The sequence below is a fragment of the Mizuhopecten yessoensis genome, unplaced genomic scaffold (assembly GCF_002113885.1).
Source record: "Mizuhopecten yessoensis strain PY_sf001 unplaced genomic scaffold, ASM211388v2 scaffold716227, whole genome shotgun sequence".
NCBI classification, from domain to species: domain Eukaryota; kingdom Metazoa; phylum Mollusca; class Bivalvia; order Pectinida; family Pectinidae; genus Mizuhopecten; species Mizuhopecten yessoensis.
The window spans coordinates 330,591-345,911 of NW_018480011.1; the positions used below are offsets into that span (position 1 = coordinate 330,591).

At 35.4% G+C, this 15,321-nt stretch overlaps 1 protein-coding gene across 1 annotated transcript; it reads left to right on the forward strand.

Moving 5' to 3' along the window:
• Positions 1–15,321, forward strand: LOC110442195 (sulfotransferase 1C4-like). Its single transcript, XM_021485686.1, has 6 exons — positions 1–240; positions 3,870–4,070; positions 7,263–7,586; positions 9,489–9,592; positions 10,912–11,083; positions 13,934–15,321. Exons 2-6 carry the CDS (start codon positions 3,899–3,901, stop codon positions 14,044–14,046), a joined length of 885 nt encoding a protein of 294 aa, XP_021341361.1. The 5' UTR covers positions 1–240; positions 3,870–3,898; the 3' UTR covers positions 14,047–15,321.

Consider the following 15,321-nt stretch of genomic DNA (forward strand, 5'->3'; position numbering starts at 1 on the left):
TATTTGAATGAATCAGTTACGAATTTCACCGACATCTACTTCTAAATGTTGACGGGCTATGCTGTTGGGGTGGTGATTAATTAGCACATAGCACAGTCCAGTTGTTCACCCCAACGTTAGAATGGGTCGTGTTCAAGCACACACATACTCTGCATGACCTTTTGGAAACAGAGTGCCTGTACAGGAGTATATGAGTGACCATGTGACAGAGACTTCATAAAGTGCCTCAGCTGGAATATTGTGAGTTAACCAATGGTTTTAATATCTTATTTTATTTTAACAAAATGATCTTGCTTTATCGCTTAGTATTTGTTTATTAATTTTAATGCAAATGAACGAGAACGTTATTTGTAATTTAGCATTACTGGTACCGGTCCTTCTTCTACTTCTAAATAGTACTGACCATTTTCAACAATTTGAAGATAAAATGTCAGACGAAGAGTGAAACATGGACAGAGATTGTTTTTAAAAGATACGAGATGGTCTAATTTGCGTTTTGTAAATCATATATTTAGGTTGCTAATTTAGTATCATACATATATGAACACCGATACAAGCAAGCATATATACATTTTATTTTTAATGCCGTTATAAATAATGTTTTAAATACTAAATTGAAATTTGTTTTTAAAAAAATCTGCAATATATTGTAAACAATTGCTTTATATTTGGAAGGTGTGCATACTTTTTATATCGTTCACAAAATTGTGTTGGGGGCTAGGGCGAATTATGAACACAGAATCAAAAGAATCAACATCAAAGGAGTTACCACCCTTTATACGAATTAATCAATATATAATATTATCTTTTACTGACACTATACACAACTTTCAGCGCATGTTGTGATTTATTTTATTTTTACCAGTGACAAACTGAAAGTATTCTTTTTACAAACTAGTGAAAAATCACTTTTGCTTATTTGACAAATCAAAACACTGATTACAAACTACCGTGGCAAGTGGCTAATCTGCTAAAATCCTTTTATACTTAACGATACACTGACCTCGAGAAAATCCGTCTGAGTTATCAACCTACTCTACTGCCCAGAATAATAATATGTTACATATCGTGGGGGAATCGTTTGCTTGCCTATATGGGGAAACACAATGTTTAATTCTACAAATTCCTGAAGACACCGTTAAATATCGTTTGTGTTTTCCAATAAAAACACATTCATTGTTTATTGTGAAATATGTTGGTTTTTTTTGTTTTTTTTTTATATTTGATAGGTGAAGGTATTATTTAAAGTATCTTATTGACAGTATAGATCCAATGGTTAATCGTCTCAAACATTTAGTACAGACGTCCAATGTTAACAGAGCAACTCAATGAATGGAATCAAAACACTTTTATTTATACTGAATATTTTGCTAAACACAACATAGTGTCCTTACTTAGACTCATGCTACTGTGAAGGAGACAGCAAACAAACGATTGGGTATGGGACAGAAGCAATTAGGGTTTCAAATCAATTGTTTATAGCACTGGTACTAGCCTCGTCTGTCAATACACCTATACTATAAGTAAGGTTGCTCACTATGTACCCCTAGTAAAATGAATCCGTTCCAGAAAACATGCGATTTTGTCAAAACCGTTCATATTATGTGCCGGGAGCAGTCTTTATCGATATTTCTTTTTCTTCATTAATTTGATGTATGACTTGCCATATATAATGCAGTAAAATTTTCGGTACACTTCATGAAACATCGAAAAATGGTCGAATTTCAGTTGGTCGGACACTGTGCTGTCCTCGCGATGACACGTTAAATCCCCAGTGGGAAGCACCTAATACACGGCATGTTCGCTATTCAATGTCAGTACAGTGTTTCTACGATAGGAAACAAACTTACCTGTTTTATAGTTCATGCCTTTTTATTATCATGTCGGACGCCCGAGTCCAGTTTTTAAGCTGGTTAGGCTGACGATCGGAAATCTGAACAGAGCCTGCCATTTTCTCTAACTTCTGTGAACTCGTCTCTGATTGGTCCGTTAAATTAAGAAGCCAGTTAGCGCGGAGCTCACAAAAGTTAGAGAAAAATGGCAGGCTCTGTTTAGATTTTCGATCGTCAGCCTGACCTGGTTATTTTATGTAATTGACACAAGCTTGCGAGAAACAGTACTCATACATATAGAACAATTAAGGAGCTAACAGAAAGAAGGGGAATTGTATTTTTGACAGTCATTTTTTTCGCTGTGGTATATCGGGAGTAACCTTATCTTCATTTCACTGGGGCTTTCTTCTGAGATACTGTCAGAAGCACTTCAAACATATCCTTGCATCAGGTCTATTTACTTTACAAGTCTCACAACCCTCAGCAATAAGCATCCTGTGGAGCCATTGATAGGATGAATAGTCAACAGAAAGAAAAACAATTCTAATTTTGACAGTCATTTTTTTTCTATTGTGGTATAACTAGGGTTCCTGGAGTTTCCACAATTTTTGACACGTTTTTTGTAGCCTTACCCTAAACAAGTCCCAGACATAATGTATACAGGTTTTTAACTACTAAGGAGTCTATAGTAGTATAGTATAAGAGACTAATGTAAGACAATTAAAAAAACCTAATGACAGACAGACAGACAGACAGACAACCGGTAGGCATGTGCGGGGTCAGGGTAATCCAGAGGATTTTGATAAAACTCACTTTAAACGTACAAAAAAGTAATTGATTGCTTAGTGTCCCCACAATCATGATTTGACACATCTATAAAAAACAATGCTGATTGTGTATACTTTTTATAACAAATATTAGGGTACCCCTTAATATCAGGAGACACGCAAACACTCCTTTCTGCATATTTTCGCAAACTTTAAAGTGAGGTGATTTCACCTGAACATTGGAATTGCAAAGTTTGAATAAAATCTATGCATTGGAAGATTGCAACACACAGCATATCTGTTGCTCCGCCACACCGTAAGAGGTTCATAAAAGCACAAATTGAAGCGGCAAGCGCTATGACAGCGTGATATCAAAATAACTACATTGTCTAGATTAATAAAGATACATTGTATTTTTATAAAGTTTCTGTTCTGTACAACTGCTATTTTGCTAATTAAGTTCATCCAAACTATGCTCAACGCATTTCTTGAAGTAAAAGGGTTATAGCAGATTTTGAGGTGTGTGCTTTTTTTGTATTTCATTTGTTTTTTGTTTTTGACAAAATAAAATAAAAAAACTTAATTAACCTATTATTGACAATGTTTAGCACCTATGCTCTAGTCTAAAAAAATGAGATTGTTGGTTTAATTTATAGAGTATTGATAAGATATTAAAAGGGTTATATGAACCACCAGACCTTAATGAAAGTTATCAATAATTTTGAAGGCTACATTGCTTGGTAATAATAGATAGATTGAAGCGGGGAAATATAGATATTATCACAATTATTTTAAGAATATGTCGACATAATCGATGAATATGTCAAACTATTATTTATTTATAAGGTGTATATTTTCATATTTGATGAGACAACTTTGTCGGGGTCTTCTTATCACATCAGAAGGCTTTAAAGTGTGAATGTTCGGATGTGACATCAACTTCAACGTATCTTTGGAAAGTTAAACAATCACTTTCAAACAAACTTTAATGTTACGCACTTCTAACTTCCAATCAGGTCTATTCACGCATCTGCCTATTTGTTAGTTCCGTAAGTGGACAATATAGCTAGATTTATAATGACTTGTTTATGTCACATCGAGTTTTAACAGGATGAAGGCATTTTTTAGTTTAAATATATCGGGGAAAACAGGATGATCTATTATCTCGGTTAGTCTCAGACTTTGTGCTAAAATGTTTTATTATCATTATAATACGCTTTACACTGCATATATATGTACTTGCGATCTTTAACGTATTGTTGTTTTTCAGATCATATAACAACGACAACCCGAGAAACCATGGAGATGCGACAGGTAACAGACGCTGGTGGAGCTGCTCTCCATTATAAGTACTTCGATGGTATCTACTTCCCACCAAATGTCATAGGTGATGTGAAAAGTCATTTGGACGCGATAAAAAAGTTAAAGCACAAGGATGGAGATGTGCTTCTTGATACCTTCCCTAAAACAGGTATGTAAACCTTTGCTTTTAAAGGAAATTTTAGTTTTCCTAAAGCATACTTACCGTCTAAGACATAGATATGCTTATTGTCGCCAAAACAAGTATGCAAACCTTCCAAAAACAGGCATGCTTACAAGTACGCGCAATCACCTGAAACAGGTATAGTTACCTTCCCTAAAACAGGTTTGTTTACTTTCCCAACAACAGGTATGTTCACCTTACCTAAAGAGATATGCGTATGTTTCTAAAGCATTTGCTTAATTTTCCGAAAGATATGTGCAACCTTCCTTAAACAGGTATGCTAACCGTACCTAAAACAGGTACGATTACATTTCAAAAGGCTGATAAAAATGTCTCCTTTAAACAGGTAAAAGCACATTGTAATTTCAGTTTTACACTTTAATGCCACCATACGAAATTACAATGTGATAGGAGTAAACGTCAATCGTTTGCGTTTACAACAAAATGTTGCATATCACTTTCGATATTTTGTAAACACCCGATCAAATCAATATGCAGCTTCATACCAAGGCAGTGATGATAATTCATCAAAAGATGTAAAATTATGAGATTACTTCTCTTAAAACAAATAATTTATTTACGGATATTACGTCGTAATATTTGCTTTGATTAAATAATAAAACGAAAACCATCAATGAATAAAGACAGATTATAAACATTAATTTCGATACGAAATTATCAAAATAAAACTGCAAGCAGGATGACCACCACATCAAACCCGGACATGGAACCTGCTTCTTCATTTGGGAAAAAATACAGATTATTGTGACTTGTCACATAATCCTCCATCATGTCCATGAATGTTTCAATGTTGACTAACAGTTATTAAGCCTTTAACTACGTTCACATTGAAATATCATCGGAAAAATGAGGAAGGCATGGCTACTGTACGTCATCGTATCCCTCATGTCAAAATAGTTTGATTGTCAAAGAGTTAGGTAATGAGGAATGCATGGTATCTTTAACTAACTGCAAGTATAGGCCTTTTCTGGAAGATGATGTGATGCATGACATTTGGATATTGACTCTAATATGTTTTTTTCATTTTAAATCATTAGATGTCACCTTTCTTATTAATTGTTTGGATGTTATATTACCATAACGCATTGTGTTCGAATTACATCTTGTTTTGACTTTCGTGTCGGTTCATGGTTCACCGTAGTTTGGTGACCCTCTATTACTGTCGTTATTTCGCCTTGTTGACTTTGAGTTGTGACTTTAGTCTTTCCTGTTTACAAGTGATGATTTATTTGTGTTTGGTGGTTGAATTGAATTTTAAAGGTGATAATAATCCGGTGCATTAATTTATATAATTTATCAGTTTTACGTACCTTTCCTTTATTCCAAACTGTAGTACAAACCATATTGGATTTACATCCTTCTGGCCAAAAGCATCATAAAAGGGCAGTATGGTGCGGTGATAATTGTTTTTGTCATACTGTATTATCAATAACCAAGTGTGGCAAGTAGTGAAGGCTGGCTGCCGTCACTACAAAATCAACACTAACATGTAACCTGACACAATTAACAATATTAATAGTAATATACACCATTTATATAGCGCCCTATATAATTTGTAAAATTACTCTAAAGCGCTTTACAACATATGGATTATAGTAATGGTTATAATTGGTAAAACAAAAAAACAAAGGCTTACAATCACTTGTATACATTTAAGCAAGCATTGTGCACATATTTGAACAAATAAAAGGGTGGCATTTACATAATATCTTTGCAAAGATTCTAAAATGCAGACGTGAAGAGGTGAATTTTGGTGTCCCTTTTGAACTTGGCCAGGGTATTTGGTTTTCTATTAGCAGATGGTAAGCCATTCGACAACGTAGCCGAAACCCTCCTTAAGCATCTTTTTGCGTTGGTCACAGTACGAGATTTTGGGACACACCAAATTCTAACTCCTACCACAGTGATCGTGACGGCTAATACAGGGTAGCAAGCTCATGTAGGTACTGATGAGCTGTTCCATTCAGCGCTTTGTATGTGTACACCAGAATATTGTACCGCGACCTGTATCGTACATGTAACCAGTGCAACGAATAACGCACATGTGTGATGTGCTCACTCTTTCGAGCACGAGTAACTAGCCGTGCTGCAGTGTTCTTGACCCTTCTTTAGAAGACTAGTCAGTTTGTCAGATATAGTACAGAGCAGGGCATTACCTTAATCCAACCGAGGGGTAACAAGTGAATGCACCAAAATCTTGCATGCATCTGCAGTTAAAAACTGCGGAATACAGCCGTTGTTCCTGATCTGGTAGTAATAGGATTTGGCAATAACGTTCACTTGTTTCTCCATGTTCAGTGAACTATCAAAGTATACTCCTAGGTTTTTAACAGCTGGAACAGTCTCAATAGTTCTGGCACCGACCTTGAGCTTGAGCTGGAGAGCCATTGTTTGCTGACACTTTGGGGAAAAGACGATTAGTTCCGTCATTTCCTGATTAAGCTTAAGCCTGTTGTCGTTCATCCAGATATTGATATATGTCAGACAAGCTTCCAACCTTCTGAGACTGATCCAACTGTCCTGTGGTTTGATGACCATGTAAATTTGTGTATAGTAATGATAGCAAAGGTTATTGCGACGACAAATATCTCCAATCGGTTTGGAGTACATATAATTTTTCCGTGGTCCTAACACCGACCCTTGAGGAACCCGAAATCTAGTACTTTGTCACGTGAGGTGGAAGATCCGATTGCAACACACTGTCGTCGTTCACTCAGGTAAAATTGTATCCAGCATAGTGTGGTATCAGTCACTCCATAAGAGTATACCAGACGTTTATAAAATATGCCATGGTCGACGACGTCAAATGCAGCTGACAAGTCCAGCATGACAAGCACCGCTCTGCACTTGTTATTCAATGCAGAAGCTTTATCATTATGTACACGTAGGTGGGCCGTCTCAATAGAGTGTCCAATGCGGTAGGCCGATTGCATGTTGTCACGGAGACTGTTTGAATGGAGATGAACCTCTAAACGCCGGGACACAACCTTCTGCAAGATCTTAGACAGAAAAAAGGCAGATTTGAAACTGGGCGGTAGTTTTTCAACTCCTCCAACTACCAGAAAAAATACCGTAAAACAAAAGTATAAACGTTTTCATTTTTCCTATTTTTTGAATGTGTGTCCTTGCTTCAAACTTGTAATTGATGTGATTTTTCAGGTACACATTGGGGTTTTGAAATCATCCATATGCTAGTTACTGGGAAGGCGGAATACTACACACACAAAACTCTAGCGCTTGAGTTTGAGCCGGCGGAGAGTCATGACGCCCTGGAAGCCCCTAGGGTACTCACGTCACACTTGTTTCCTCAGCACATACCCCAGTCATTAATTGAAAACAAATCGAAAATTGTATACGTCTACCGCAACCCCAAGGATACCGCCGTGTCCATGTTTTCTTTTTTGAAAATCCTCAACTCAGAGTTTCTAGATGGCTACGAATCGTCATGGGAAAACTTCTTCATGTCTTATATGAAAGAAAAAGGTAAGATTAACGATACAAACACTATATTGACATAGGTAACTTGCAAATCGTAAGTCGATGGCAGAAATATGTCTTTTAGCGGTCTTGTCACTGATAACATGACAATACCATACTCTCAACCTCTGTGACAAATATTATTTATTTCCTGCAACAATGTTGTCAGCTAAATAAAAAAAAGACCGATATGTTAACATGAGCGACTTCTTTTCTTTCAGATACATCAATGTCTGTTGAAAGGTTCTTATGATCAATATTGCATATTAGATTTATTTTGGGACTTAATTACTGAATTTGAATCGTTGATGCCATACACTTTAATGGATTCCCTGGCAAAAAATAAGCGCGACATGTATTACGAGAAACGACCGCCCACTCAGGGTAGCTGGCTTGGCATCAGTTTTTAAGCTTTATTTCAGTTAACGTATACCAGTCACTTATATTATTTTCAAGATAAACAAAATTAATTCCCTCGCGCATTTTAAAGCGTAAATTGATTTTTTTTAACAGATTAGTTTTCATTTCCGTTGAATAACTTTTGTTAATTTCAAACACAACATTACCCTGTTGTAACTTATGCATGTTTATTGTGTATATATGGAAACCGTTGACTAATACGGTCACGTTCTAGTTCGTACCAAAATTTGTACAAGACATGGTAATATTTGAACTATTTTTGATGCAAGATAGAAATATAACGGTATTGTTAGTAGGGTTTCATATATGTAACAACGCTAAACCGGGTAAGTGGAGAATATCATGACGACATAGACTGTGTCCCATTATATTATTTTAACTAATTAAAACAGTAGCTTTATTATTTAACCGGTAGAAATATACTTTATTACATTTTACCAGTGCAATATTGAAACTTATTCATATTATAAAAGTGATATTTTCTCTACTTTTCACTTGTAAAAAATATCACCTTTGGTGATTCGACCAAACAAAACCTAATTACAAACTACCCTTGGAAACATCACAAGTAGCCCATCTGGTAAAAGCCTGGTTAGCTTAACGATACGCAGGCCTCGAGAAAATCCGTCTGAAACATCATCACATTCCACTGCCCAGAATATTTATCCGTCAACTATGACGGGGGAATTAATCTCTAGGGGGAACACAACGTTTAATTTCACAGGTAACTTTCCTTTTCATGAAAGTCAGCAGACGTTGCAGGTTGGCAATTCTAACTATTTGATCGTAAAAACTCCTATCAATTGAAACACGATATCAGCGTCTCTAAGGCCAAAGCTAGGCTAAGCCATTGGCAGAAATAATAGCTAAAGTCATAAGTTAAACTTACAAAGGCGGTGTTCTTATTCTATTATCAGGAAAAGTGGTGACAAAGCAACGTTGCATTTTCCCCACTCCCAACCATTGAAGAGTCGGCGCTTATTAACAACGCGTAGTGATCTGAGATGATATGAGGGGACTTTTTTCTAAATAATTTAATTATGGTGGTTATTTATCATTCTTCATTTAAAATATTAACGTGAGCGCTTCTTAATAAAATTGAATAACTAAAGGAATTTAATTAAAGGTTTTTCACTTTTTAAAGAGGGGACTGTACTTTCTTGACTCGTAGAAATGTCTAGACATGCTAGTTGTAAAAGTGTCGTTTAACGTTCCGGGATAGGTTTTCTTTTTCAAACATGTAATAAACAGAATATCTAGCAAATTATCTTCAATAGTACCAAATATATTTTACTCGTGTGGCTAATATTTTGTGCACTCTTGAAAATATCAAGATGTTAGCAAAAATCGTGAAATAAACGTGTTATCACTTGAACACTGTTAGATATTCTCTATATTGTTAGATATTCGTAAATCATTTTTTTATTGGCTATTGTGTGTTCAGTTCAAACAATATGTTTAATTATTGTTTCATTTTCTTGTCAAAAGTACCTTACAACTCCTGGTTTGAACATCTAAAAGCATGGCTGGATTTTAAGAAGTCACATCCAGAATTACCAATACTGTTCATCGCATTCGAGGATATGAAAAAGGTTGGTCCGGACAAACGAAAATGAATTTTGCTCTACAATTGTCTCATTGAAGGAACGGTACTGACTGGAATGAAACCTTCATTCTTGAAATTAAATCAGTTCCAATCGGCTAAGTTGAAAATATATACTGGGATACATCCGTTTATTTGGGATACTCTTGTCAATCTGACAATTGTAAAATGGAAGGTGTGTCTACCGGCTATCACATTTACATTTATCATGTAACACACTAATTTGTTTCCTTGTGCGTCTTACCATTTCATTTTGTACAGCCATTAACAATCTTCTTTCGTGTTTTGAGAATGTATTTATTTTCATTGGGTTGAATACATTTTGTTTTGTAATTGGATACCTGCTCCCCTTTTGTTTGACAGAGCGAGGTCAGGTTATGCCATACCGCGCTGTTCAATGCTCGATTGTTGTTTGTTGTCTTCGTCCGTCAATATTTTCGTTAAAAGCTCACTTCTTCTAAAAAACTTATCAGATTTAAAACAAAGCATAAAAAACGTTTAGGACCAGGAAATTAAATGATGTATAAACGATGGACAGACGATGGTGCAGAAAATGTAAATATGTGTCTTTTATAGACACATACTATTTTAGTTCATATACGTGATCTATTTTATCATGTAGAATTATTTTATAACACTCGATGTAAACAAATTTGGAAAAAAAGACTTTACCCCTGAATGATTTTTTCTTAAGCATCAAAGAAAAGAGTTAGCGTTCTTTCCCATTGATTATTCCGGGATTGAGAGAATCACATTTTGTATAAATGAACTGTTTGCCTCCCCTTTCACTTAGGCAGAGAGACGGGCTTTTTTGAATCGATACAAAGTCGTAGATGGCCGCAGAAGCATCTGATTATGTTTATAATTGTCTCCTTCATCTGAACTTCCCTTAGGTCTGTTTTGACAAAATATTTCCCATGTGAGGTTTTTGGAGAGTTGTTTAGTTTTAGCACTATTTGTAAACAGATAGAGGGGACTACCAGTTCTGTATTAGGCAAGGGGAGGGGGGGGGGGCTTTTATTTCAAAATGTGCTCTGATTGGCTGGATATTTTATTTATGTTTATACCTCTAGATTACTTATGTTAGTCCAAATTTTGTAGCTTTTTGAGGCAATAAGAAACCTGAAATACACTCATCTTTGTTGGACATTTTTTTAGTAAACAATAGAAACAGATCTGGTTGGTGTTTTGTTTGAATCAATTTATTGTTGGTTCATTTTGTACCAATACATTGTCAAAAGTTTTATTGTTGTAAAATTAAGGTTATTTCTTTATAACTCTGTTTCTTTCACTTAATATTTTCTTCAGGACTTACGAAGCAGCGTTCAGAAGATCGCTAAATTTCTTGGGGTAAAACGAGATTCGCAATTCCTGGAGGAAGTGGCGAATAAATGCCAGTTCAATGCCATGTCGAGAGAGAAGAAATGTAAAGATGAAATGAAAATGGGTATTGGTGGAAAAAACCCATTCTACAGGAAAGGTACATAGCTATGTTTTAATACCCTGTTGCTAATTTGTTTAAAGAAAAAATATAAACATAATAATTCCTCATTTCCGTGTGTCCAAAGGAGAGCAAACCAGGGTAAGAAAGAAATGTAAAAGTTTCTATCTGACGATACGTCACAATCGCTCAACAATGACGTAACGTTACGAATTTGGAAAACGATGCTGCAATGCGGAAAAGGCGGAAAATGCGACGTGGTGAAGTTCAAAACCTTTTACGATATATTTCCCGTTAACGTTAGAAAGATGAAGTTAATTTCGTCAAAAGAGCTCAGAACAAAATTATATTTCAAAATGATATCCATTCCAAACGCATTTTCATGTTTTTTTAGGTTATTCTGGTAGTTGAAATGAAAGACAAATACTCTATCTTGCCGCGGGGGGAAGGATAGGGAAATTCCACCCTCGGGTGTTACAAAGTGTACCGAATTTGAAAACCCCTTGGGTTGAATTTCCCTATCCTGCACCACTAGGCATGAACTAGTATTATACTACTCTTCCTAAACTACAGCGATAACACATATATACAGGTAAGACTAAATTGCACATACACGAATGATGATATTACAATCAGAAGAAATAGAATATTAAATATACTGGTAAGATTGCATTGCATATATTGAAATGACAAACAAATGAAAAGTTGAGATACATCATTGTAATACAGATATACAGAACAACTAATATCATAGTTTTTAGGTAAAAATGACAAAATACAGATAGTGTCATGCAATGTCGTACAAAAGCTCTGTTACATTTGCATTTTTCGATATAAACTTAAAATACAGAATTATGCCAATCTTGATTTTATTATCATTTGTATCTATTGTTAACTAAGTTATTGGACAATTATTTCTGTTGATTTTATTATGTTAAGTTGACATAATGTTACAAAAATCAGCTATTATGTAAATTTTCAAAAACATTGTAATTCTATCAATACTCGTCAGTCCATAAAACAGTCGACCAGTCCACTGATGCCCAATTTTCATGGCTGTGTGTAAATGTCAATCTTTTCCGACGATGGGTAGCAGTCAAAAGTGTTTTTTCGACAGAAACACAGCCTTTCAATCCCGCATTGTGTAATCGTCTCCTCACTGTGGTATTCGTCGTTCAAACCATTGGTATCCTTGCGAGATCTGAGGCTGGTCCGGACTAATAATCTATCATCCCGAGGGGTAGAAATCCGTGGCATGCCAGAACGTTCTCGATCCTCATAGTTCCCGGTATCTTGGAACCGTTTAATGGCCCTGTACACGTTCTGTCTGCAACAAAAGAGAAACAGTGAAACAACTATAGACAGATTCTGGATAAGTAAATATGCAAATGCACCGAAATCCGCGATGAAAACTTTCACTTACCTACTGGTTCCTATTGTTCTTGCAGTTTGGGCGGCAGCAACACCACTTCAATCCTTCTTCCCTTATCATTCGCTGCATTTCTTCTCATGAGTATTTGCAAAGTGATTGAATAGTACAATTATACTTAAGAGATAACAGATAATCAATGAATGGTGAATAGTGATGTATTTTGTCACTTCAAATTAAAATCAAAATAAGACATCGAGTACAATAAAGTAAATCTTCAAGCATCTGATAGATTGATGTAAAATGTGAAATAACAGAATTGTTTGATAAAACCCTTTTTGTGATTCAATTTGGATAATCAATGATGGCACATCATCTTTATCACATTATATCCCTTTTCATTAATAGAAAAAGATTTAAAGAAAATATTTTTTCCAATAGTTTTGTCAAAGATAATTAATGAGCAAAATTTAAAATATGTAACAGAACTTTTGGAGGGCAGTGAATTACGAAATAAAGGTAACATTCTAAAAAGCAATCTATTTCCTAAGGCCGATGACAAGTTTGTCTTTAAAATTTTAGTTTATTTCTGGAGTCACCAGTTCGTTTCTTTTTAACTTATTCCGATGTAGACGTATTGCACCATTTGCTTGATTGACCTTCCAGTTTCTCATTCGTTATCAAGTTCCCAGTCGTCAAATACAAAAACTCGTCGAGATCTTTTGTTTTTAAAGTCATTTTGATTGATCGATAACAAAATACAAATCTGTGATAACGGAAGTGTGAATTAAAATTCGAAGTTATTTAGATAAATTTAGAGTAAATGATGACCAAAAAATAAACATACAAGGAGACACTTGCTGAAATGCAAAGATAATAAGAGCATGTGTAACGGAAAACGGTAAGCGTTTTCTGCTCCAACGAAGACTTCCCCGTGTTAATAAAAGTTAAATTTAAATCATCTCATGAGATTATGACAGCGAAAGAAGACACACTTATGGCACAATAAAACATCGCTGAAGGATTATGAATTTTAACTAAGAAGATTATGAGGATCTTCAACAACCTGCATTCCCTCGAAACACACAAGCTGAAAAATAACGGGCTTTACTACATATTGTATATCTTCTAACTTTTTCGTCATCAGCTGGGACGCATGGATTTTGGCGGGCGATCGTCACGTGATATTAGCATAATGTTTTATTGAATCGTGATACATTTTAAACTACAGTAAAGGTAATATTAGCAGTTGTACTGTACAGGTAAGATGGGTTTAACGTTTTGTTTTACAGTTAGTGATTTGGTGGTCTGTCTGTATACGACTTGTAGTTTATTATGTCGAATTTCTTTACCTTAAGGAACATCGAAATATGTTTCAGGTTAAACATTACGTGACTGATTATGTTTCTCTCTCTCTCTCTCTCTCTCTCTCTCTCTCTCTCTCTCTCTCTCTCTCATATATGTATAATTTGACGATTATAATTTTAATTTCTTTCTATATCCTTTTTTTCCCTTTTCAGGTGAAGTGGGAGTCTGGAAGGATCGCTTCACCGTTGCACAGAACGAAATGTATGACACTGTCATAAAGAAAAATGTGACTGGTATTGACCTGGACATAAAATATACATTGTAATTGTGAATCAGCAGTAAGTTTAGCTCATGGTTTAGTCAGACGATTCCTCAATCCAAAAAGTTTTGTCTTTTGGAGCTTCAAACTTCCTGAGGAATACAAGTCATTCAGGCCAGTATATATGTAAGCATTTCATTTGGGATTCATAGGCAGTACCAATGCCAACTAGACAAAGGCAAATTCAACGAAGCGCGCTAGTTCTTCATGTTGCATACTTACATTTACCATTTTAGAATCTGGTCATCTCATAACATATTCAGTTACACTTATTAAATTCAGCATTTAGTTCAAATAATAGACGTATGATGAATGGTTGTTCAATTAATAGAACAGCCATCGCCCGGAGAGGGTCAGTGATATCCAGCGTAATAATTATGACGTCATTATAATGATGACGTTAGCAATCGGTCAATAGCACTCATAGCATATATATTTCAATTCCTACTCAAGTTGGACTCAATGCAACTACCAAATGTAGCCCTTTTTATTTGTCGATGAATTTGACAAGATTAACTTGCCTGCGCGTATGATTTTGCGAAGGGTATAGCTTTTGACATGTTTAAACAAAGATAGAACTTTATATTTCACATTTTTAGTAAAGCAACACAGGGAATTGTTCAAACAACCATAAACGATCAATCAACAAAATAGTATTAGCTCACGGTTGCTAGCGGTAGTGACAAGTCATGTACTGCGCTAAACATTCTCCTTCTAGCTACCCAATGCAATTCTGCCCTGTGTAAGTAAGCAACCCCTGGTACAAACCGAAAGCGTAGATCCACAGGGGTTCGTTACAAATATCCGAAATAGACATATCATGCTATAACTTATATTGGTCACAACACACATAAACAAACATATACATGTATGTGTATGTGTGTTGTGACCCATATCAGTTTATCATATGTGTATACATGTATGTTTATGTGACCTGTGACCCATATAGCATGTGTATTTCAGACATTTGTAATGAGCCACTGTGGTAGATTCATGTTGTCCCGTCTTATATGAAATACAGTCGAACAAACATATGTCAATTCAAATGTTTCGTTCTTTCAAGCGACGTCTGGTTTCCTGTGTAATTAGGCATTCAATAACTCCAGTGTTACATTCCAAAAGATGTAGAACCTCGAAATGTATCGGCTCTCCACTTCGAGCTAATATAAATGGCTGACGTAGACTCGCAGCTGAGCCTGTGCACTACGTCTATACATAATTCTTCCGCGATGACGCATCAGAAAATTTGATCTCTTATGAATTTATCAGCAAAAATTAAAT